At 42.7% G+C, this 25,769-nt stretch overlaps 1 protein-coding gene across 1 annotated transcript in view; it reads left to right on the forward strand.

Annotated features, from left to right (window-relative positions):
• LOC147448521 (ras-related protein RABB1c) overlaps positions 1 to 13,315 on the forward strand; it is a 75,955-nt gene extending 62,640 nt beyond the window's left edge. The window contains exons 5-7 of the mRNA XM_086521091.1: positions 8,043 to 8,247; positions 8,359 to 8,427; positions 12,925 to 13,315. Coding sequence (XP_086377217.1) covers positions 8,043 to 8,247; positions 8,359 to 8,427; positions 12,925 to 13,014 — 364 coding nt within the window. The 3' untranslated portion in view covers positions 13,015 to 13,315. The remainder of the gene's footprint in view (positions 1 to 8,042; positions 8,248 to 8,358; positions 8,428 to 12,924) is intronic.
• The last annotated feature ends 12,454 nt before the right edge of the window (positions 13,316 to 25,769 follow it).

Consider the following 25,769-nt stretch of genomic DNA (forward strand, 5'->3'; position numbering starts at 1 on the left):
TAAACTTGGAATCCTTGACACCAAGAGTCCCTGGAGACCTTTTGGTTAGCATAAGTAGTTGTGTAACTATGTGACGTGGCAATGTGATAGTAGTGGCAACTGGTCACGCATGAAGTAGGCAAAGGTGGCCAGCAAAGCAGCAAACAACTGCCCGCAAAATCGGCCGCATATGGCACCATAAATCAGGCTGCAAATTGCGGAATCGTACGGATAATGATGACATTGCAGCTCATGCTTTCTTGGGTGCCAGTTACAAGAGCAGTTTATGTCATAAAATGCAGAGATTTGTAAATTCTCTTGATTAATAATAAAGAAAGACCAGAAAGACTGACAAGGGCGCTCAACTTGAGGGCCAATACTCTTTGTAAACTCTTAGAATTTGGGAGTGCTAGATTGCACAATTGTAAATTCTCTTGAAGAATAATAAAGAAATACCGACAAGATTGCTCCACTCGAGGGCCAATACTCTTTGGAGCGGGACTCCGCCATTCTCGTGTTGCCTACAAAGTGCAGGTGTAATGTTTTCGGTTGTTTTCAAGTGTTTTAGTTGCGATTTTCAACTTCTGGCGAGTCATTTGTCTGGTAGGTGATTACAGCAGTAATCCAATCACGAGTTGTTCCTTTTACTATCCTTTGTCAGTTGTAGCATTTTTTGCATAAATCGCAAGCTTGGCGATCTTTGACTTTGTCTAAGCCGATAGCAATAGGGGATTTATGCTCAAATATATACATAGCCATGAATGGGCTAAATCTTGAAGCAGAATGCTTGCTACTAATATAGACAAAGTTGAAGGTACCTTTCCCAATCAGATTGCCAATGAGAAACATATGCTCTCAACATATCCTCTAATGTTTGTCTCATCCTTTTTGTTTGTCCATCAGACTCAAGGTGATCAAAGGATGACATACTCAACTTATTTAAAGTTAAGTGAATAAACTTTGTCAAAATCGGCCGCTAAGAACTACGCTCTTGAGAAACTTAGCTCGTTTTTAGCGTACGTTGTTCTAATCATGAATGAACTCTATACAAACCTGCACTTAGCCTTGGGCACTGATAATGTGAGTAGAGATGTCATCGCTGTTGTTTGGGCTATGCATGTTAAAGGTGATGATCTTATACTTCATGTTTGGAGAAGCAGTGAATTCAAGGTCGCATGTTGTCAATTTTTCAACATCGTACGAGTTTGGTTATGTTTTGCCTATTCTAGGTTGGTATGTAGTAGTTTCACATTTTAGTCTTTAGCTTACATTTGGATTAAGTATTTGTTCTTTTGTCGTGTTTGTGTGCTCATGTGGAGTCGGAATTCTTGGATTAAATTTTTGTGCTTTCTTATCCTTGTTGTGATTGTTTAAACTTGTTGGTCAAGTAAGGTTCTCTAACTTTTTTGCTCAAGCTTTTCTAAAAGCGTTTTTCAAGTAAATACTTTCCTTGTTTTAATCTTTTTATTTTTGTTCATTTAGATATAAATAAGGTGATTTAGTTTTTCTTCTTTAGATGTTTTCTTGTGTGCCTTGCTTTTGTTGTAACCGGCAAGCTATTGGCAAGGTGATACGTCATTGCAACAATCATCGAATTGAACCGAAATAGCAAACACTTGCAAGCACTCACCATGCATGAACAAGTACTTAAGGTCCAACTACTCAACTTCAATAAGAGCGCATACCAAAGGCACTTTTTTCCCACCGGGATTTTTTCCTTTGGTCATCTAGGTTTTAGACCCTAATGACCCTAATCCTCTTGCATATGTTTCTTCTACATCAAATACCAACCATAAGGAAATTGCTACCTATATCATTTGTCAAAGAGCAACAACTACAAGTCTTCACGTGCTTGTCAAGAGAAACTCTTATCTTCAAGGGCAACAACAAAGCTTCATTACACAATGGCAAGTCAAAGAATGGCTTACAAAAACAATTGACAAGCACTGACAAATTCAGCAAGAGAGCTATCAACAACAATCCTATGGAGCTCACGTGAAAAAGAGAAGATCACACTTGTAGTCGAGATTGAGTTCCACTTCCAAATTGATTTATATTTGATGCTGTATAAGTTGCTTTTACAGGAATCAATCGAGATAGGCATTGGTTGATGTAGCTAAGTGCATTTCCTTTCATCCTAGCCGAGAATAGCTCCTCCTCATAGTAACCAGGGTGACTGCTGTTGGAGCGTTGTGTCCTTTAAATAAGATTAATTCCTTCAAGTTTGAATTCCTAGGGATATAAAGTCGATGCTTATAGAATGGATGCCCATCTTTAAGGGAATAGTCCTTGATCATGGCCTTCTCCCTTGCTGCTAATTTCTCCTGGCCAAACTGGCCCTAAAGTCTGGTGCGCTTTGGATACTTCTTTTTAAATTTTGTAACCCACAAACCAAATTGGCCCTAGGGTCGAGCGTCGCTTTTGATACTTCTTTTTTAATCTAGTAACCCACAACGTAACTGCTGAAGAGTCACTCAAGAGATGTGCAACCATGCTGTGATCTACTAGAACTGCCCCAAGGCTCATACTTGAAGGCATAATAAAGGCCCAAAAGAAACTATTACAAAGCTACATGCCCAAGAGAAACTCTGTTAAAACTGTCAACACATTTTGCTGCGAACCTGTGTCACGCTGTAATCAATTTCAACAAGGGATTGGACGGAAACACGAAGATAACTATTATGTGCAAAACTTTGCAAACACTTTCTCTCTTCAAAACAACTTGAGAGAGAGAGAGAGAGAGAGAGAGAGAGAGAGAGAGAGAGAGAGAGCAAGAAGCTTTTTAATGTTGACATGTGTTATCCAACGTATAAGAGAGAGCTTCATGCCGTAGTCAATGTTTGAAGAAGTGCGGCATTATTTGTATGGCTCTATCTGTATTGCATGGACTCTCCACCCAATCTTAGTCACCATCCGACAATACCCCCTAGCTGGGGCGAGCGTCCAAGGACGTGCGCGTGCACCTACAAGTTCGGGGGTCCCACACCACCCAACCTCACCCCCTCGAGGTGACCTCATGCTAGTCGAGCCTCATAGGCCGACCATTGGCACTCTGTGGAGGTCATCCCTTACAAATGAGGCCTTGGCCTCCTTTTATAAAAGTGATTGGCCACGATCACACTATGTATGTCCGGACACTCCACACCCATCGTGATGGTCTCATAGACTAGGTCCCCCCTCTTGTGATGGGGGCAGAACAGAGTGGTACCCCTTTCGTGTGCAACAAGGTAGTCTCAATAAACAGTCTCATGATTTGAGTATAGTAACAATACAATCTCAATAACTACGAATATCATGTACATTCTTCAATGTAGGCCAATCTCATGTGGCTGCCACTTTAGTTGGATCCATGCTAACACTTAATAGAAATAGCGTGTACCAAAAAGTGTATTTCTGATAGAAAGAACTCACTCTTCGTTGTGTTAATCACCAATTTGTGTTCGCGCACTGCATTGAACACTTGCAACAAATGCTCTCAATGTGCAACCAATGCTCTCGATGATATGCTTGGGATTTGGAGAAAACAAAAAAGCAAAAATGCAAAATGCTAGGTATGTTGAATAGGATTTGCAACTGCGACAAGGCTATGGGCTGATCTGCTATCGTCAATGTCGGCGATGGGCTGAAAACTGAAAACGCTGGCTGATCTGAGGGCTGAATCTGGCGCGTGGACCATGGCTGAAATCTGCAATCTGGAAACGCTGGCTGATTTGAGGGCTGAATCTGGAAACGCTCGGACAATGACTGAAATCTGCAGATTTGAAAAATGCTAGGGCTGAAATCTGACGGTGATGCAATCTGCAATTGATGGCTGAAAACGCTGATGGTTTGCTCGTCATGGCTTAAAACGCTGATGCAAAAACGCCGTGGATGCTGATGGTATTGCCGGGTACTGGGTACTGGTATTGAGGGTACTGAATTGCGTTGGAAAAGTGATTCTTGGGATCACTTACATAGGGAATGCAAGCTGGGTCGAGGAGTACCGGATTGAGCCCCACGGCCTTGTAAAATAATGCTAAAATTTCACTTATTAATAAGTTGATGAACTATTAATAAGAGGTGATTCATGTGCAGATAAATACCTAGGCTGAGTACTAATACAAATGTATGTGAACACTCCCCAATGCCTACACGTAGCAGACATTGGCTATGTTCACGTGCAATCAGAGGGTATGCAACTAATTTTAAGTGCTTGGACATGCATGTCCTGCGTACAGACTCACAAGGGTGCCAAAACACTTCCTAGGCTGTCCTAAACCCTAGAAGTATGAGTCGCAACTTGTCCACATGCACATAGGATTAGATGTGCACGTGACACGATGGGTGTCGAGACCGCCATTGCTTTTTGGGCTACGTAATCCTTCTTGGACTCGTCGCCAAATCTCACCAAAGCGAGGATCTGTCTAGCAACGCCTCTTTTGAGAGAGAGAGAGAGAGAGAGAGAGAGAGAGAGAGAGAGAGAGAGAGAGAGAGAGAGAAATCAAGTGAGATTTCAATAAACGAAAGAACATTCACCTCCGAGATCCTACTAAGGGAAATCCTTGTCATTGCGGAAGTGGTCGGTCTGATGGCAATCATAGAGTTGAGTCTCCTGATGATCCTTGCATGAGAAGCTTTGCCTTTGCCATTCTCCTTGATTTTTTCTGCGGAGGTGCAGTTGACTGATTTGAAGCTGCTGATGTAGCGCATCGGTAAAATGGTTCAAATCAAAGTAGGCTGTGTCAAAGGTGCAGCGGCAGAAAAGGGTGAATCGGGTGATGAACTTGTCTACAACCGCGATCAAACCTCCTCTCGGGATTAGGTAGCCTATGGATCTCGAATCTATCACGATAAATCTCCTCATAGTAGAGCTCCTAGCATGAACTGCCCACCGTACGGGCACAGGAACAACCTGTAGGCAATGACACATTGTAGAGGGTGTGTACACGGCGGGAAGAGGGAGCGCTAGCAAGAGGGAGAGAGATCGCTGGGAGAAAACGAGAGAGAGAGAGAGAGAGAGAGAGAGAGAGAGAGAGAGAGAGAGAGAGAGAGAGAGAGAGAGAGAGAAATGAAATGTTATATTAACATCTTCAAAAGGCCAAAGTGACCTATGAGATCAGAAAGTTACAATGCGGTGTATCTGATACAAAGTTAGATTAACGAAAATAAATTAATCTAGGAGAACAAAATATAATTACAATATATATATATATATATATATATATATATTGTAATTATATATATATATATATATATATATATATATATATAGAGAGAGAGAGAGAGAGAGAGAGAGAGAGAGAGAACGCTAGAGAGGCCGCGTACATCAAAACACGAGAGAGAGAAAAATGCTAGAGGGAGGGTGTGTCCAAAGCGTTGGATCTCTGCACTACAAGGGAGGGCATCGTGCATGTATAGGACAGTTGGGAAATTGCCCTACCTGCTTGGAAAACCCCACGATCCCAAAAATTGGTTAAAATGCTAATAAATATGTAAACTCACTAAAAGTGACCTGACACACATATTTTGTAGCACAACTACAGAAGACTTGGACTTTGACCTTGGGAAACTGAAACCGGCCCATGGGGCGGTAGACTTTAGCTTTCACTCGATTCTTTACTTGATAACTTTCCTTGACTTTATGACACAGAGGAAAACTTCACGAATAAACCTGTGATTGGAATTAACACTTCAAACAAAGCACGGCTTGGCAGCTAGAGTGCTACCAAGCAAACAGCGACACCCTGTAGGCCCCAAAGACTGGCGCCCCTTTCGGTATTTCTTTATTCTTACTGCAATAAACGATCCGAACGCTTTCACCTAACTGTCACCAAGCTGTCCCAAACCTGCCCATGGCTGCAGGTTTTTGACCCAATTTTGCCAGTATAACGGCGCAAAAACCTCTGTAGGTCTAAAGTACACGTCAAGGACACTTTCCCTTGCGGTTAGGAAGCTTTCCAATGAGCTGCAAGTCAATTTCAGCATGCTGGAATTCCCTGTTTTGACATTGTCAGGTGCTCAAAACCCTGTTTAAGCATCCTGAGGCTTTTCCGAGGCTTCCCTAGCGTTGTCCTGTAGTTTAGGTGCGAAACCCTAAACCTGCAGAAAAATATAGCACGCTGTAATTTTCTGTTTTGGATCGTCTTGGGCGGAGCGAACACGTCATGCGTCTTTGGTGCTCCTGCACACAATGTGACAATTCCCCTTTGAAACGGACGAGTTTTCATGCGAGAAAACTCTCCGTTATTGCAATCCTTCGCGATGGAACTGTGCGTACCACCTGAGGGGGATTAGCTATTAGCTAACCCGGTTCCTATTCAGAAGGCTCTTGCCTTGGCAAACGTGCATAAAACCCCGGAATTGTACATGGTCATTTGAGAAGTCCAACTAGTGGGGCATTACCATATGTGCAAAGGGGAGAGAGAGATGTGCGAGAGCAAATCATCGCGCTACATAGAGCAAGGGAGAAGGCAAGCTTTTTATTGAAGCTGTGATCACTTTCACCCACCGCTCACACACACATTGTAGTCACTTGAAGAGCAAAATCAGCCCTCTCTCAAAACGGGCACCCCCTCTTCTTGCAGACTTGGCAAGTGCATCTGGAGCCGCCATGTGTCGAGTTTGCCTCTTTTGAGTTAATTCCGACATAGCTCAGGCGCCCATCCTGATGTTTGGGGATGTAACAAGCTCCTCCAGGGCAGTGGAGCAGTGTTGATGTGTCTTTCTTCACACATGGGCGAGGTTGTCAGTTCTTTTCATGCCCACATCACATGCATTGTGCACCCCCACAATGGCTCATTTTACACTCATCGTATAGACCACCTTGATGTTTACACATTGTTGCACTGCTTTTGTACTTCTCTGGGTGATAGGCCATTGAGCATCCCTAGAGGTCTCTTATGTACACATAATACTGCCCCTTTTCTCGCCAGAAAAGAAAGAAAGTTCTGTGAAATGAGATCGTTGCAAGAAGTTGATTGCTGAAAATAAAGCCAAATTCAAGGAATCTAACAACAACAAAGGCAAAGCAAAGTCCAAAGACGAAGGTTCTCTCGAATCTCAGTGTTTGTATCCTCTTTCTCTCCTCTTTGTTCCTTCATGGACTCACCCAATGAAGCTTGTTTAGGAGCGAGCTTCTTTTTTCTGATTTTGCTAAAGGTTGTCAGGAGCTTATGAATTTTCCATGTAGAGCCTGTAGCCCTGTACAGTTTATCAAAACATTGAGATTCTATAATACATACCCCTTATGCTCTAGAGAGTGATGGTAACCTATGAACTACTTGAGCATGATAATGGGAAAAAAGGAGGGGGGTGGGGGGTGGTTTATTGTATTTCGTCAGAATCTAGTCTCTCTCTTCTTGGAATTAATATATGGACATCCTCTAAATAGAACACTGTTCTCAAATTCTACTTTGGTTGTCTACAAGAACATCCCTATTTTCCTACAAATAGGATCCAAAACGTGAGGAATATTTTCCTTAGAGCCTACGTAAAGATTGTCTCAAGATGGGCTTTATGTAGGAAAATTTTCCTTTTAGTTTTTCTGTAACTAATGCCTTGAATGATTTCCAAGATAGACATGAAAGACTTCAAATTTTCCAGAGGCATTATTAACCCAGCCAAGTGGGTAGCAAATTTATAAGTGTCATGGGATTCACTTCTTGTATGGGAAGCTGCCTTTGGGCTCAAAACCTATACCTGGTAATCGGGAGTGTCTTGATTCATACTTGGATGTTGTACCTGATTGATCATCTAGCCAATTGATTCAAAGTATTGTGCTCTTTTAATAACAGATGTAAACAATATAATGATGGTTCTAAAATTTAGACTGATGTATTCTCTGCAGAATAAGTACTCTTCCAGTACCTGCTATTAGTCTCTGCAAATGATCTCCCCATGTTTCTGTTAATTTTTGTTGTGTCTGTTTCCTGGTTGTCTATCTTGCACGCTTGCCTGCATCAAAGTCTGTTTTAGGGCCAGCCTTGAAATTTGAGGCAGAAGTCAACATCTATCTCTAGTGCTGGTCTCAAAATATGAGTCATTACAACATGATTTATTTAAGGAATGCTGTGGTGGTTTTTCAGAAGAGAGACATTCAACCATCTTGCAGGCTGGCTGGAAGATGCACGTAATCATGCCAATTCAAACATGACTATCATGCTTATAGGGAACAAATGTGATCTTGCTCATAGGAGAGCTGTCACTTTTGAAGAAGGACAGCAGTTTGCTAAGGAAAACGGCCTTATTTTCATGGAAACATCTGCAAAGACAGCACAAAATGTGGAAGAGGTAGCTCTTCATTTCTTCTCTAATTGAAATCTCATTTGTCAATTATCTTACAAGGAGTCTTATTAAGACTATAAGCTTTCTAATTGGGCGTTTTCATTTGTGACTCTGTAGGCCTTCATTAATACAGCTTCAAAAATTTACAAAAAGATAGAACAGGGAATTTTCGATGTATCAAATGAGGTGAGCTGATTTTTTTAAAATGTTTCCTGCACTTGTCCTTTCTCTTTTTATGCCTTATCAACGGATGTGTGAAGAGAGAGAGAGAGAGAGAGAGAGAGAGAGAGAGAGAGAGAGAGAGAGATTTTATTATCGTCCTCGAAGTTCCTATGGGACCAAAGCTACATGTGAAGTAGTATGTGTGGGGCTGATAAGTGATTCTCAATGCTCGAGAATTGTGGTGATGAGAGTCGCAATGGAGAGCCCACATTGTGGCTAAAAATGTGAGCGAAGCAAGTTTGGATGTGATTAAAAGCTGAGCACTCTAGTAGTATGTGGTACTCAGACTCTCGAACTTGCAGTGAGCATAAAGTGCACAATCGATTTGACTCTTCTCCAGTGCCCCAATGCCTTGTCTCAGAGTGTGGGAGCTAAGCCGAATGGAAGTGATAGTGGGTATCGCTGACGAGGTGATAGGCTCAAGCATATAAGGGTGAGTGCGGTTTCCTCTTTCAACGAGGAACATGGGCTTGTAGTTGGGAGCAATACCGGTGGTGTAATGTATGAAGCGTGACCCGCCGGATTCCTCCCAAGTGGTAATACATTGGCGTTGTAGAAAAGCTTCATTCGTCTATTGAGGCATCGTGTAGCAAGTGTAATGCGTCCCATCTCCCAAACCACTTCTTTATGTCTTGCATCCATCCTGTGCACAAGATCTTGCTTTTATGCGTCTTTTGAACATTTTTTCTTGCTTCCCATGCAATTATAAGAAGTCGATGTGAGGGGTTTTGATGCATCTGCCTATAACCTCGATTGGAAGAGATTTCGACTCAAGAAGCATATGGTGTTTGTGTTTTAACTTGAAGAAAGTTTATAAGAAAACGCTTTTCGACATCCTCAAACTCTTTCCAAGTAGACTTTGAGATGCTCCCGCCCCACACTTCACCTCCATAAAGAAGAATCGTTGTCACCAATGTGTCAAAACGTTACTTTTTGAGAACCCAACATTTGACATTTCCCGCATTAACATGTTCTCAAATGCATAATACGCTCTCTTCTCAGCCTCCATCTTCTCAGCTTCCAAACGATGCATAGCACATTCATGCCACTTGGGATTGGCCGAACCTCAAGGCCAAGGTACTTACAACTCTCAACAACTTCCAAGTGTCCCATTGTTGTACGCAATGCATGGCTTCTCCTCATGATTGGGAGAGAGAGAGAGAGAGAGAGAGAGAGAGAGAGAGAGAGCTTACGCGTGAGCTCTCTTCTTCGCATGCTCGCTTGCATGCTGCATAACCCTTTGCATGTGTTGCTTAATACACTACTGACATGGATTAATCCCTTGTTGAATCTACCGTCGACGCGGATTAATCGCTTGCTATTGGGTTCCCTTCATCGCAAACTGTCTGCTTCCTTGCAGTTGCACCCCGTACTTTCGATTTACTGCCCTTGCGATTGGTGCTGCCTTGGCTGGTGTGTATACAGTGCACTCCACACTGCCCGCAGCAGCCCTTAGTTTCACCTACAGAGCACACACCCTTTCATGCAGGCGCACATAGTCCCTTTCACACGCGCGCGCGCACACACACACACACGTACACACACACACGCACACGTACACCACTTCCTCCTTAGCTACGGGCGCGCGCGCACACACACACTCACCCGTACACTTACATACACTTGCAACAGGTTCACTTCGTCTCTCACACACTCACACACACACGGTATGTAAGGTATGTAGTCTTGTATGGATTAAGGTTAAAGGTATGTAAGAATATGCACCATTGGTAAAAAAACCTTACAAAATAGAGAAAATAGGAATTTTGCAATAGAAACTTATAAACTATCACTCTATAGCTGATTGAAAAGACCTAACTACCCAAAACATCAATCAAATGACTTGTCGCTTGCGACATCTATTCTTACAATTACACATTACCTATTCCCATGTACCTGTACTTGAAGACAATGTGTGACCTCATGATGAAGTAACAATTGATTAATGCTCATTGGCAAGACTACACCCTAAACTAGTGTTCCGCCCCCTCTACACTACCCGCACCTCTACACTACCTGCAGAGACTCCCTAGTTATTTTTTAGACTAAATTCAACTTTAAACCTTAGTAAAAGGGGTGGAAAAACCCTCGCCCCACTTAAGGGAACTCATGCAGACAACTGGGCCTCAATATTTGTATTTTATTTAAAGAAAACCATAGGTATTTTATCCGTACGATATGGATTTGTATAGTACAAATATAGTATACGGATAGGATCCGTACGTACATACAATACAACCTTGTTGATCCCCCATTCTATCATGTTTGCATTGCAGTTGCGCCACGTGGACATTCTTTTGTTACAATCTAGCGTCAATCCTAGTTTAGCATAGGTCCTAGCTTGACACTTTATGAGCCGCTAGCATGCATGCCCAGGCAGATCATAGTTCCATACCTTCTCTTGCACAGTACAGTCAGTTCAGCATGTAGGTGTGGATAATCTCTAACTTCATTAATAATAATAAGTGACTTTTTTAAGCATAAATTTTTCAAGGTCGTGGGCTCAGTTTGTGACTGCTCGACCCAGCATGATGGAGTTATATAGGTGATTTGGGGGGCTCTCCTCCGAAGGTAAGAAGCAGAAGAAGCATATGTCAGTAGTACCCTGCCGTACCCGCAACACCCTCATCGCCAGCCTAGCCATCATCGGCACCTCAGCGTTTTGTAGCCTCATCAGCCAGCATTTTTCAGCATGAAGCATCAGCACAATTCAGCCAGCAAATCAGCGCTTTCAACATGAGCTACTAAGTTGCAGAAGTCGGTCTCGGAATCATTAGATTTTCAGCATTCAGCCTTAGTACCAAGCATTGATAGCAAGTACCCCTCCGTATCTCGGTAGTACAAAGCATCTCTAGCAAGTACCCATCAACATCTCAAGATGTCGGCATTTAGGACCATTGTATCAGCATTTTGCAAGTAATAACAAGCAAGTACTTGCTCTGGCAACAGAGCAAGGGGCCCTTGAGCGTGGTTGTGACCCGACATGCTTGATCGTCTCTCTTTTCTCTCTCTCTCTCTCTCTCTCTCTCTCTCTCTCTCCTCTTCATTGTGTTCAGTTCAGTTTCTCCTTTCAAGTGAAGTAAAGTAACCTTGTGTTTGTGCAAAGTACTAGATCGAGCTAAATCAGTAAACACTTACGTTGGACTTGAAGGTTGACATTGGTATCAGAGCTATGTGCGTGCTTAGGCTTCGCGAACTCAAGGGAAGAACCACAAGAACCCAAGTAGAACCTAGAACCCAAAGAACCTCTCTGAGTTTTTTCCCTCAAAAGAAGCTTCGCGCCCCGACCCCAGACTTAATAGCCACTGCCACCCTTAGTCCATTGCGCATCGGGTGCGCTCCCGTCTTCATCACTATGTCTTTGGACGAGTATCGACATGAGATAGACGAAAATCCAGATCTTGAATACCAAGATCTACTTGTATTCAAGATCTACTTGCCTCCTATGCGGATATGGAAGGAGTTGGTGCAAGGACCCCTCACCCTCTTCTGCATTTTGCATGTAGCGTGCATCCACTTCTGTCAACAAGCAACCCTTGGAAATACCTCCGAGCACCCTTACCTTTCATCTTCACCCGCAGTGTTTTCTATGCGAGTGGTTGTACTTGCTGCAAGGCAGTCATCATCATCAAGGCTAGTATTCTGCGATAGTAGTACGGCTATCTAGTGATTCGTATGGTCGGTGTTTACATCGCAGCAATACCTACATCTGTAGTATCCACAAGTTTGGAGGAGTTTTCGTTGGTATATGCATCCACAAGCATCTGGAGTACAAAAAGCATCCAAAGGAAGCTCGGCAGTTGTGTCTCACCTCTGACAGGGGGAATGTCATGTGCGCACTGCAGTTGCGCCACGTGGACAAACTTCTGCTTCAGTCTAGCGTTAGTCCTAGTTTAGCATAGGACTTAGCCTAGCACTTTGTGAGCCTCTAGCAGGCCATGCATGCCCAGGCAGATGATAGTTGCATACCCTCTCTACAATAGAGTCAGCTCAACATGCTAGCCATGGCTTGGCGTGGTGGACAGTGAGGCATCAGGAAGCCTGTCCATGAGACCAAATGCGAACAAATGCCAGGATTAGGTGTTGCGGATCCCGGGTGCTATCCACTGTCTGATCCCCTCGGTGAATTAGAGGTAACTGCTTACCGACATCCCTAGTTTATCCCCAGTTCACCCCTATGTCAGAGGGGGGGGTCTAATGGCCGAGAGCAACGGCGATCCCCAACTCCTAATCTCTCCCCCGCCAAGAATTCTGTGACAACTGGAGATGTAGGCTCTAAATGTAAGTATCATCTTTTCTATAAAATTGAATTTCTTGTATGGGGCCAGGTTTCATAGGCTTAAAGGTCTGAGAATAGATTACATGTGGAGTCTTGCTTGTTTTGCCCCCCTGGACCGTAAGATTACATTCATGATCATGATTTCTCAGCCAAGTGTATTTAATGCTGTGGTTTTATGACAGTCATATGGCATCAAGGTTGGCTATGGAGGTGCAACAGGCACAAGTGCAGGTGGCAGAACAGATCCCCAGCGAAGTGGGTGCTGTGGTTAATCGTGTGCATGTGCAGTTGACGGGTTGGGCCTTCATAATGAACACTTTGTGTATGGTCCAGTGGTGGTCATCAGGAGAGCTGCCGTGATTGTCAAGCATGATTTTTGTGGTGATATATACCATTGTTTTATGGGGCTTGCATATCATTGCCATGTTACATGTAGGGGCTTCGTATTATATAGAGATGATCATAGTTGTCATTATTCTGACTACATTGTACTTTTGTTGGAGCTTGTATTCTGTACAATTCTACATTGTAGATACTTAAAAGATTCTGAATAAAGGCTCAAGGTTCATATCTTGTTTCTGCAAACATGAAATTGCCAAGCGGCTGCATCGCATGCAAATTGTAACTTGCGACATTGGTGCAACATTTGGTCAATTTTATCTTTCATAGCAGGGTTATTTGAATAGTGGCAGAAATTATCTATTGCAAACCTTTTTTATCTAAAGAATACTATAGGTAAATGGTCTCTTTGTCAGTGTGCCTTTTACAAGGACAGTTGTGAAAAGTCCACAACATGTCAGCTTTGGGTTCCTTTTGCTTGCACTGGAACAAACAGGGACCCTTTCATTTCCCTTAGGATAGTAACTAGTTCGAGTTTTTGGTTTTCAAAAAGAAGCCTTAAGAGGAGAAGAGGGTTAGGTGGACATTTCAAATTCTATTATTTTCATTATTGATTGGAGTTTGTCGATGCATCTTTTTTTTTCACGGCCTTCAATGACATGACTTTCTTTTTATTCTTTGAGAATGCCTACGTGAACCTTCACCTTGTTAATTTTTGTGTTGTGTATCCAGATCCAATTTTGTTTTGAGTTTTGTAGTGCCATCTTGTTTGTCTTATGTCTTTTGCGATCACCTTAGCGGAAGGTATACGTGTCAAGTGCAAGTACACAAGTTGCATGATCGTCATTTCTAAATGACAGTTTTTGTAGAGTGTCCAAGTCAATTCAAGTTTTCTTGATGCCACAACTTATTTGTGAGTTTGCAAGCAACACAATATCATGCAAACTGCAGAAATTGTTTCTTGCATTTTCTACTAGCTATAGGGTCTAGTAATGTTGTGCCCTAGTAGTGTCGACCACCCTCCAAGGATGAACTAACGGTTGTCAGCTATTGAGGTCTGTAACTTGTATCTAATTTAGTAGCATATAGGTGGAAAGTGCATTAATGCACTACCACTTGCACTATTTTGAAAGTTTTTTTGGAGTATTGAAGCATTATATGATATAGACAACTAGTGTGAGCATGTATTTGAGAAGTCTATTCATTTGCAACTATGTAATCATCGCCTCTGAAGATGAGAGATGCAAAGTAGTTACAACTTGTTGAACATTAACGCCTTTGAAGATGTTCAGAACTCCTAGTGAGTAGTGTTGTGTTTGTGGTATGTGTTACTAACAGATGACAAGGTTTGTTTAAAACATCTTCAACCCTTGCAAACTCCACGTTGACTTAAGACAACATGATGTATGATAATATTTATGTCTATATGATGGCTTTGGAAATAAAAGGTGTTCATCTTATGCTATGTCTTCATGTCTAGTGCCCATGCATCTGAAGTTCATTATTTTGTATAGGTACAAGTGTACACCTACTATTGGTAAATATAACACAAAAGAACGAAACACTTCAAGGTAGTTCAAGGAGCCAATTGGCCAAAGATTGTGATTGTAATTGTATAATTTTGTACAAAAGTAGATAATGATTGAAACTTTCTCCTATTAGTATAGAGAAGAAGGTTTCTTCTACTCCATAACAATTTCTATAATAATAGATTCTAGTAGAGAAGATGTTTAAGAGACAAAACCTACAAGAACATCATCATGGTATAAATATCCAAGAGCAACATTAGGTTGAATGATCCGAAACTATTATCCTTAGACCCACCATATTCCTTGATTTTGTTGAACATGTCACAAAAAATATTGGTCTCTTGCAATTTTATATTTCGAAAGATTGAGCATTGAAGGCAAAAAACCAAAACAACATGGTTTCCAAATCTCAGAGCAACAGAGAATTGAGTAGAGTCCAAAGCATGGTCTCCATATTGGGCCTAATTCCAAAGTTTGAAAACCACCCGGCGAGCTTGCTTAATGACACTAGAAAGAGGGTGATGATATGGTGTAAGTTTGGCGAGTAGAATTGTTAGAGGCACGATTGCAAGGTCACACAGTTTACTTAAGGGCCCAAAGGCACTAACAAACACCCCCTCACCATTTAGTGTACTTACCTATTATGCAACTTATCCTTATCGCATACATTTCCCACCAACGCTAAGTTTGCTAGCTACTCATGTTCATGCTTTTATGTTTAAAATTTTGGAATCTTTTGTGACCAAGCCTTTGTGTTTATTGGCAATGGAAAAGTTTACTCCAAGGGAAAAAGCGGGGTTAAAATTTTTGTTGTGTTCGATTTGCTTATGGATTTTGTAGCGGAAAAGCAACCCTAAGCCATTGGCATACCTTGCATTGGTAGATATGTTGAAGATTTAATCAGGGTGACCCCATGTTTTTTGTCTTATTGATGATTGGAAAAAATGATGAGACGAATATCTTAGCATCCTCAAATTGCCATTCCTAGCAACTCCTTAAATTTGAATAGTTTGCATTGGATCAATGTGATTTCCCAACTACTTTGGCAAATATGGGAGCTTGGGTGGTCTTTGCCTTGGCACAAAAAGGCGTTTGTATAGTAAATGATGTTGTAGGGTACAAGAGCCAGTTTGGGGACGCTCAAATTGTATGGCGTCCAATCTCCTATGATATTCCATGATTGTGAATCCAATTTATGTGGAACGATAGCTAACGTGAAAATATTTTCATACAAAATGTTGACCTCATCAAGTATTGAAATAAAGAAAAAGATAGGATAGATTTATCTTTTGTCCTAGTTTTGGAACTCCTCCTTTTATTGGGTTCTCTACCCTAGATGCAACTGGCCATTGTCTTTTCTTTGTGGCTAACAAGTGTTGTTTTGGATTGGGCAATCACTATGAACCTAGTTGGCATAAAACTAATGATCTCCATGGTGCTAACTCCTTGTGAAAATCAAGGATAATTGGCATGGCTGAAAAGCCTATTCTTGGGTATCAGAAGTAGCCCAGTTGGTGTGCTTCAAATTAGCACAAACACCAAATTCCAGATGGGCAATGTGGTGTTCATTGCAATGGAGGCTCATTTTCATACGCGTGCCTTCTTCTTCCTTAAAGACCACTCAATCTTCTATTGTCCATTGCTCAATTTGAGAATTACTTGTGCTTGCTTATGCTCTCCCCTTGGGCATCACCAGTTTCTTTACACTGGTTGGCTATGAGGATTTCTGGTCTATTTGACTCTTATGAAATAATTCAATGTTCCTTGACAAATCCCTTTTTGATCTTTCTCTTCAAGACTCATTTTGATTTCATAGTAATGAGATAGCTCTGCTGACATTTGAGTTGGTTTCATAATTGTTTCTAGTTTTGTGCTATCCTTACCCCATTTAGGGATTTTAAATGTAGCACGCTCATTTTACTTTATCTTGATTGTGTGGTTGTTAACCCTCACGGCACACGGACACCCTATGATCTATAAACGTTGTATTGTTTAGAGTCAGGTACCGGGCTTGTCGGACCAATAGGAACAGGGTAAGGGTGATCGCCGATGACAGGCGCACTCTAACTGGAATATTCAAGGAGTTAGTTGGCTAAGTATGGGCGCCCAAGTGTGAATGGGGTGAGCTCATATAAAAGCCACTAAACCTAATTTTTACTCATTCTCTCATTGTGCAATAGAAGCCGCTCTTGCTCCATCTCCACCTTCTCCTTCACCATCTCCTTGTGTGTGTGTGTACGTGTGTGTGTGTGTGTGTGTGTGTGTGTGTGTGAGAGAGAGAGAGAGAGAGAGAGAGAGAGAGAGAGAGAGTGAGAGTGTGTGTGTGATCGAGCGTTGCGGCGGCACGACGGCGGCGAGGCGGTTGAGCGCGGCGTAGCGGCGTCTCCCTCTTCTTCGCGGCGCGGGAATCCTTCATTCGCAACTACGCAGGAAGGTGAGTGACACACCATTCTTCCTTGTGAGCTTGTCTGTTGTATGACTGTGTGCTAGGAGCCTTTGTGGCTCGCACACGGCGTGTAGCAAGTCCCTAGCCGTGACATTTTTGGCGCCGCTGTCGGGGAGCTGCGTGGTTATAAAAAAGCTCATAATCTATTAGTACATATATTAGTACATTGTCAAAGATTTTTGAAGCTCATGGAAGTTTTGTTTTTGTCATTCATTGAAAAAAGTAAAGCACATCATAAGGCTACTACCCCAAGGCAAATCAAGGTACGACTCTCGGCTCCTTGAACCCTCAAGAAGGTGTTCCAAAAGCCTACTAGCCTACCAAGGTGACAACTAACCCCTATCAACCCAGGGCATCGGTTTAGGGCCTTGACCAAGCAAGCCAAGGTGATTCCCCTCGCCTGCCAAGTGCCATTAAGGTGCTAGGCCTCACAAAAACACAACATAACATAAAGATTTTGATTTTCATGTGTCTAGTAACATTTTTGCTACTTTTTCTTGACATGTTTTTGCTTCATTGATTCATTTTTAAGCCCTTTTTTATTGCTTCCAACATGAGATGCTAATGGCAATTGGACTAAAAGACTAAAACCTAATCGTAGCCCTAAGTCATGTTAGAAATGAATGGAGTATTAAGACTATCACTAAGAGTTTAGGACTAATGAGAAATGAACTTACACTAACCTAAAGTCAAGGACAATTACCTATGATTAGCACACATAAAACCTAATTTTTTGATGAGTTAATTTTCACGAAGCCAAGTGTTGAAACTTTAGTATGCCTAGCTTTTGAACATGAAAAAACCATAGCTTAGAAGCAAAAATTACTTAAGCCAAGCATAGAGAATGGAGAGATGAAAAAGATAAAAATCATGGAAGGATTACACCTATTCATGCTCTTTTGAGCATCCTTGAGCAAGCATCCCCTTTGTAGAGAAGCCTCTTGATCTTTTATTACAATCCAAGCTTTTTGAAGCTAAGTGTCAACACAAGCTACAAAAGCCAATTATTGAAAGCCAAAAGCACACAAAAAACATTAATGAAAACCTAAAGCTAGGGTCTTGCATACCTGAATTTTCAAAAGGAAAAAAACCCAAGTGAAAAATGTGTCTTTGGTTATTCACATGATATTCTTTAGTAGCAAGGTTATGCATACATAACAATCATGAGAGAGATAAAATGAGCTTCTACATAAGCAAATTTTACAAATTTTACAATCTCTCCTGCATGATTCAAAGTAGATCAGTTTCTAGCTCACTTGGGATAAGTCTTACACTCTCCTCTCCTTCATTGCACACTAGGACTTGCTATTTGGAGCCTAGTTCCCCAGCTAGGAAAAGACTGTTTCGGGCTTTTCTAGAGCAAAATAGAACCAAACGGTGGGCTGTAAAGCACAGCCCGTCCCTCCTAGCGATACGCTTGTTTCGAGCTATCACACGGCCCATTCCACGACACGCTCTAAAAAATCTAGCAAAAAAACAAACAAAAAACACGCAAAAAACTAGTCACAAGGCCTCCTAGAGCAGCTTTTTGACACCTTAGGGTATCAAAAGCACATGCACTTACGCTCTGGGCGGGTGCTAGAACATGAGCATATTGAGGGTGCCTTTGTTCATACAGACACCCATTACCCATCCACGATAGGCTCTAGACCCTCAGCGAGGACACAAGGTAGCACCACCCAAGACCCTAAAATAGCCGCTAGTGATTCCTCCTCCGACTCAGAAATCATGGAAGCATACCCTACCCAAAACACTGAGAGAGAAGGCCATGCACCTCCCAAAGCTCCACAGCCTAGTACTAGTATGTTTAGCCGTTTCATGGAAACATTAGGTAGAGCTACTCGCTCGGAACCTGATGCAAATGAAGCACATGAAGGGGGTGGGGAAGTGGACTCTCCTTTCACATCGCACGTAGACCCCACACCCCCAAAGAGTGTCCATGTGGATATCCTGCCAACTTCTTACCAAGAAGGCCTTGTTGAGCTGCCTCCTTCAGAAGTTCCCTCTAGAGTACCGTTGGTGACAAGTAAAACCACGGGGAGCAACATTGCTTCTACCTCACAAGAAACCGTTAACACGTCGACTCTAGAAGGATTGTTCATTAATGATCATTGGACATACGACCTCCACACTGAGGTGTTGACGGATCTACACTCTGGCCACGCCTACCATGTAGGATGGATAGAGATTGTACGATCCACCTCTAGTGCCACGAGCATCGAAGATCAATAGAAAATGATGTGTAATGTTATCCATGGCATTATTCAATCAGAAAGGCAAAACCGAGGGGTAATATACTCTCAACTGGCCCCATGAGATTTCTGGATACGAGCAAGGCTCAACAGCCTACTCTATCACAAATGGAGACTCCTCTAATGAGTCCCATGGACCCATCTTATGTCATTTCACCTGGGGTCTCTATGCAATCTGAGCCTCCGAGCGACAACTTTAGCTTCCCTAACTTGGCTCAACCCTCTATTAAGGAAAACACAGTGCTCACTCCAGGGATAGACCTGACAGAGAATGTACCGATGACATCTACGGTTAGCGCAGTGCCACTACCTAGTGTCGTAGTACCTAATATGGGGCCTCGACCGTATGTGCCTCTAGCCCCTTATGCACACATGGCCCCCACACCTCCAATTGTACCACTTGTTTATGCTCCTCGAGTGCCGCTCCCTAGCCCTTATCCGAGTGGACCTATGCCCGGTTATGTTCCATATCCTGCATCATCCACACATATGCCAAGACCGGTACCCGTCCCTCTCCCACATATGATTCCAAGAGTACCTCCACCGGCCCTACCTCCTCACATAGGTTACTTGGCAGCGTTTGCTCAAACCATAGGTCGATCTATCGCGGAAAATATGCGTCATGCATCTGATAGAGAGCCTAGAAGTAAGGCAGTACAAATTGCCAAACTCACGCAAAAATTCAATGGGGACGAAGATGCTAGAAAACACATTGAAGTGTTTGAACAAGTATGTGATTCCTTAGGGGAACGCAACGAACTACATAAGTGCAATGCCTTAAGCTTGACATTAAGTGGGAAGGCTGGAGATTGGTATAGAACCCTAAGGGTGGACGAGAAAACAATCTACCCTACCCTTCGAAGGTTGTTTCTAAAGGAGTACATACGAGAAGGTGTGCTTTGGGGTGTAGCATCTCAGCTACAGAAGGCCGAACGTAAGGAAGGAGAGTCAGTAAGGGACTTCATTAGTCGTCTAAAGCACTTAAACTCTCGCTGCCCTGTAAATGAGCGCTTCAATAATAACCAACTGCTTGATCGATTCATTCGAGGGTTGAGGAATGAAGGAATCTATAATGGACTAGTGATTAGAGGTATCACAACCTGGGAAGATGTCACTGCCAATGCAATCCAATTAAAGGACAACTTGATGATAGCAGGCATGAGGGTGTCTACTGACATGAGATCCACTAGCTCACAAGCCATTGAGTATGAACCCATGACTGCAAAGCCCATTGCCAATGAGCCAAAGGTATTTGAGACATTCTTGACAGACATCACCAAGGCAATCCAAGAGTCTCTTAAGGATAATCGACCCCCTCAAAATAGTCACATGTATCGAAGAAGGGAGCAACAATGGTGTTCCATTTGCTTAGGTCCACATAGCACTAGTGAGTGCCCTACGTTTAGAGTAAAATTTAATGGAACTTGCAACGCATGTGGTAGGTATGGTCACCAAGCTAAGGATTGTTTAATGATCAAACGTATGATGGCAAATAGACCACCTGTAGCCTAGACGGATGCGCCTCGAGCTCCTGTATTGATGCCTGCTCCACCTGTTGAGCAACTACCGCAACACATGGTCCCTAGATCTCAAAATGTTGTACAACCTACACCGCTACCACCTCCTGTGCTAGGACTGCAGCCCCCGCATCCAAGAGTCGCCCCTATGAACCAAGTGGGTTGCGAGCCATCTAATGCTTATGCAGATGGCTGTGAGGACGAAATAGACACTAGTATTGCCTACGGACTTGATACATTGGAAGAGTGTCCTATATACTACATGGAAGATTGTTGGGGGCAAGTCAAGCCGGTTTATCAAGCTGCTGCTCTCACATCCAGAGGTCAAAATATCAACACCCAGGCTAGGAGGCCACCTCTTCAATGCTACGAGTGTGGTGGACCACATCGGGCAGCGGAGTGCCCTATTAGGCTGCAAAAGAATGCTGCACAGATGCAAATGAATCAAGGGAGCACGTCTGCAATGCCAATACTCACATGTAATCTTTGCGGCATAGATCACTTGATTGCCCAATGCCCCTATAACCCAAATGCGCCTAAAATCACATCCCTAAATTTGGTCGAAATTGCTAGTGTGACATCGCCAATACCACCCGTCGCACCCGCTTATGCGATTACACGGTCCATGCTTCAAGGGCCAGGCCATATCCTCGAAGAGAGAGATACCGTGTCAGTTATCCAAGCAAAGAAAAAGAAGACACGAAGGAAGAGGTCGCAGAATACGAGAAATTCAAAGCCAAGTTCCAAAACAAACATAGGAACAAGAGATGACCCCGTGTATATGAATGACCTCGAGGATGATTCAGATTCAATCGAGAGAATGGAGACTAGAACCAATACCACAAAGGGAAAGACCGACAAAGAAAACCGTAACATGGAACCAAACGAAAACCGAATAAGAGAAAACCATAAAGAGCCTCTGAAAACACCACAAGTGTTTCCAAATCCAATCCAAGACCCCCAAGATAAACCGAAGGGGCAAAAAGGGAAGAATCGTAAAAAGAAGATTGGGACGTACCCAAACCCAGTAGACGAGATTGAGCAGGTGAAACATCTAAGAGGTTTAGTGGAGGAGACTCAAAGGAAACTAGAACCAGAACCCATGCATGTCAAAATTCATGACACAGTGTTTCCCACGCAAGTTCATCCACCCCACATGAACCATAGACCGTTAGCCATACCTAGTATCATCCAAGAAGGGAGTGAGGACGGGACATCAGAAAGTGAGCATACACCTTTCTTGTTGGAAAGGATCTTTAACGAAGGAATACCTGATCCCATTGAGGAATATGAGATTCCATCCTCACCAGTTCCTAGTCAAGGACCTACACCCTGCAAAATGCCAATGAATGTTGCCAAACTAGTGGACTTCATGTCTTCTGAGGTCCGAACCACGATCATAGCAAAGCTGTATGGAGATCCTGAGTTATTCTTTGCACTTCGAGCATTCCTTAACGGAGAGCTACAAACGGGATTATCGCAGTTTGCGCAAACAAATAGGCTTGACTCGATTATGATTGATGAGGAAAATCATGTGCAATCACTTGACTTAGATGGACACGAGTCTGTGATCGAGGTACCCATTAACGAATTAGGGCAGTATTTTGAAGGCGACGAGTCTAATGCAACCCTACCCATCACAACCAAGGGATTAACTATAAAGGGAATTCTTGATGGTGGTGCGGGAGTTAGCATCGTTACAAAAGATTGTTGGGAATCCATGGGAAAACCCCGCCTCAGTGTTACTAACATTGTGGTAAAGATGGCAAATGGTACCATAGCCAAACCTATGGGGATGCTCAAGGATCTTAAGATCAAAGTTCTAGGACACAAGGTACGACATACGTTCATTGTAATGGATTTCTCTAAACACCTTATGTCATATGAAATGATTTTAGGACGACCATTCATGAGGGAAGCACAAATGGTTCATGATTGGTCTAAAAATCATGTCTATTTGCAATTCCAAGACTCTGTCCTTAGAGTGGATTTGGTGACTGGTAAGGTACACCCCTTAGGGAGTAAAACCATTATTGATCATCGCTCTGACACCACAGTTCACTCGGCCCCACTACAATATTGTTACACTTGTAAGAAGGATACAGACATTGGCCAAGATTCTCCTTACATGGATGTGTTACCGGGTATGACGGAATCAGACAACGTGGACTGGGTACACCTAGCTACAACCATAGATACCTGGGGAAATAGAGGAACCACTTGGGTCACACCAGAGGGGGAAGAGGTACCATAAATTGCACCTCTGAACATGATAAGTGCCATACATGCATCTTCTAAGGGCAAGGCAATTGTAGACCAATCTGACAGTGACACCGATAGCTCAATAGAAGACTTTGACCAACACGACTCAGACACGGACTCCCAGAGTGAAACGGATTCTGAATCTCATGAATTAGAGAGTGGAGCAAGTTCAGAGTCAAAACATTCGGAAGGACCGAGCACATCAACCGATGATAGCTCCTCCGAGAGTGAAGAGGACACCAACGAGGACTCCTTTAGTGAGCCAGATCTAAATGCAAATCAAAAGCAGGTCTCAAATAAGAAAAAGAAAAACTTTAAGAGGCGTCGATATCGAGCCAATGTACGTGCTAGGATAAAAAAGGAGAGATCCTCAGTAGAATGGCTCAGTTATATAGGAGCATGTGATGCTCATCAAAAATTGGTAGACGATTGGGGTGAATATCTCCAAAATGTTATGTGGTGTAGACCACGACCCCATGACATAGCCCAATTAGAGATCATAGACAAGCCAAAGTTGAGCCGCACTGCAAGGAGGCGTCAAAACCAAGAGTTAGCTCGACAACACAAGAAAGCAGAAATAGAAGCACAGACCAAAGCACAACCAGAATCCACAGACTTGCATCCTGCACCAGAACATTTCAAATCTTACACCACAGGGGAAGCAAAGGTTGTGTACACAAAAGCCCAAAGAATACCTATCGATGGGAATAATGGAATCTATGATGGTCCGGCAATAGTTAAAGAAATAGAATTAGCCGAACCCGGTGAAGAATCAAAACCTATTTTTATTGCCCAAGACCTCACAGAAGTTGAAGAGGCGGTCCTCAAAGAGCTTCTCAAGGAATTCAAGGACATATTCTCTTGGACATACCATGATATGAAAGGTGTTCCACCTTCTGTGGTCCAACCTACAATCCCTATGATTAGCACTGCGAAGCCCGTACAACAAAGACCCTACCCGATGAATCCTAAGTACGCAAAGATCATTCAAGAAGAACTAGAAAAGCTTATCAAATGTGGTTTCATATATCCTATTGAACACTCTGAATGGGTGTCTCCAATAGTTCTCGTACCAAAAAAGAATGGGAAACTCAGGGTGTGCGTGGACCTCAAAAAAGTTAATGCAGCTACTAGAAGAGACCATTACCCCCTACCATATTCCGAACATGTACTCGAAAGAGTTGCAGGCAAGGAAGCTTATAGCTTTCTAGATGGGTACTCAGGCTACAACCAAATCACGATAGCGCTAGAGGACCAAGCTAAAACTGCCTTCATCACAGAATTTGGCGTGTTTGCATTTCGTGTGATGGCTTTTGGCTTAACAAATGCCCCTGCTACATTCCAACGATTAATAAACACTGCTTTTAAAGAATATTTGAGAGAGTTTTGTGAAGCTTTCTTAGACGACCTTTGTGTTTACTCTTCTTGGAAAGAACATCTATCATGTTTGCGGAAGGTGTTTGAAAAGTGTAGGTTATATCGTATCTCATTGAACCCGTTCAAATGCCAATTTTGGGTCAAGCATGGAGTTATTTTAGGGCATATAGTATCTAAGAATGGTATCTCAACCGATGAGAGCAAAATTAAAGTGATTCTAGAGTTACTACCACCAACCAATTACAAGGGAGTTCAAAGGTTCATGGGACACGTGGGTTATTATCGACGGTTTATTTTATTTTTCGCTGAGATAGCACGTCCTTTGTACAAGCTTCTCATTGAATTTAAATGGACTGAAGAGTGTGACCAGGCCTATGAACAATTGAAGAAAACACTAGCAAGTGCTCCGATTTTAAGGACACCTAACTGGCATGTCATTTTCCATGTGCATATTGATGCATCAAACTTTGCTATTGGGTGTGTTCTCACTCAACCAGGAGAACATAAATTGGACTATCCCATTAGCTTTGCAAGCCGTCAATTGAACGATGCTGAAAGGAACTACACCACTACAGAGCGAGAAGGTTTAGCAATGGTTTATGCAGTAAAGAAATTTCGCTACTACCTTCTGGCAAACAAGTTTGTATTTTATGTGGATCATCAAGCGTTGTTGTATCTAGTAAACAAGCCATGCTCCACAGGAAGAATCACACGATGGTTGTTAATTCTTCTAGAGTTTGATTTCACGATTGTAGTGAGACCCGGTAAAAGGCACGTCATGGCTGATCATTTGTCTCGCATACCCAATGGTGAAGCCCCTACAGGAGTTGATGATGAATTACCCGATACTTCCCTATTCATAGTTGAGACTATGCCTGAATGGAGTGAGAACATTGTTAACTTTTTAGTTAATGGTTTTCCACCCAAGGAACTTCGTAAGGATATCGCTCGAAGGCTAGTAAAAGAATGTGAACCCTATTGTTTGATTGCCGGAACTCTGTATAGACTAGGCAAGGACGATATTCTTAGGCGTTGTGCCCGTGAGGATGAATATTTGTATATCTTGCAAGAAACACATATGGGCATAGCAGGAGGACATTTTTCAGGAGACCTGACTGCTAGAAAGGTGTTGCAATCAGGCTATTGGTGGCCAACTTTATTTAAGGATGCATCACTTTTTACAAAAGGGTGTGATGAGTGCCAACGTTACAAGACCACACAACGCAAAGACAGAATGCCCTTACATCCTATTAAAGTAACCCAACCATTTGAAAAATGGGGCTTAGACTTTGTAGATCCAATTAG

This window comes from Adiantum capillus-veneris, chromosome 10 (genome assembly GCF_014529385.1).
Source record: "Adiantum capillus-veneris isolate H3 chromosome 10, ASM1452938v2, whole genome shotgun sequence".
Lineage (NCBI taxonomy): Eukaryota > Viridiplantae > Streptophyta > Polypodiopsida > Polypodiales > Pteridaceae > Adiantum > Adiantum capillus-veneris.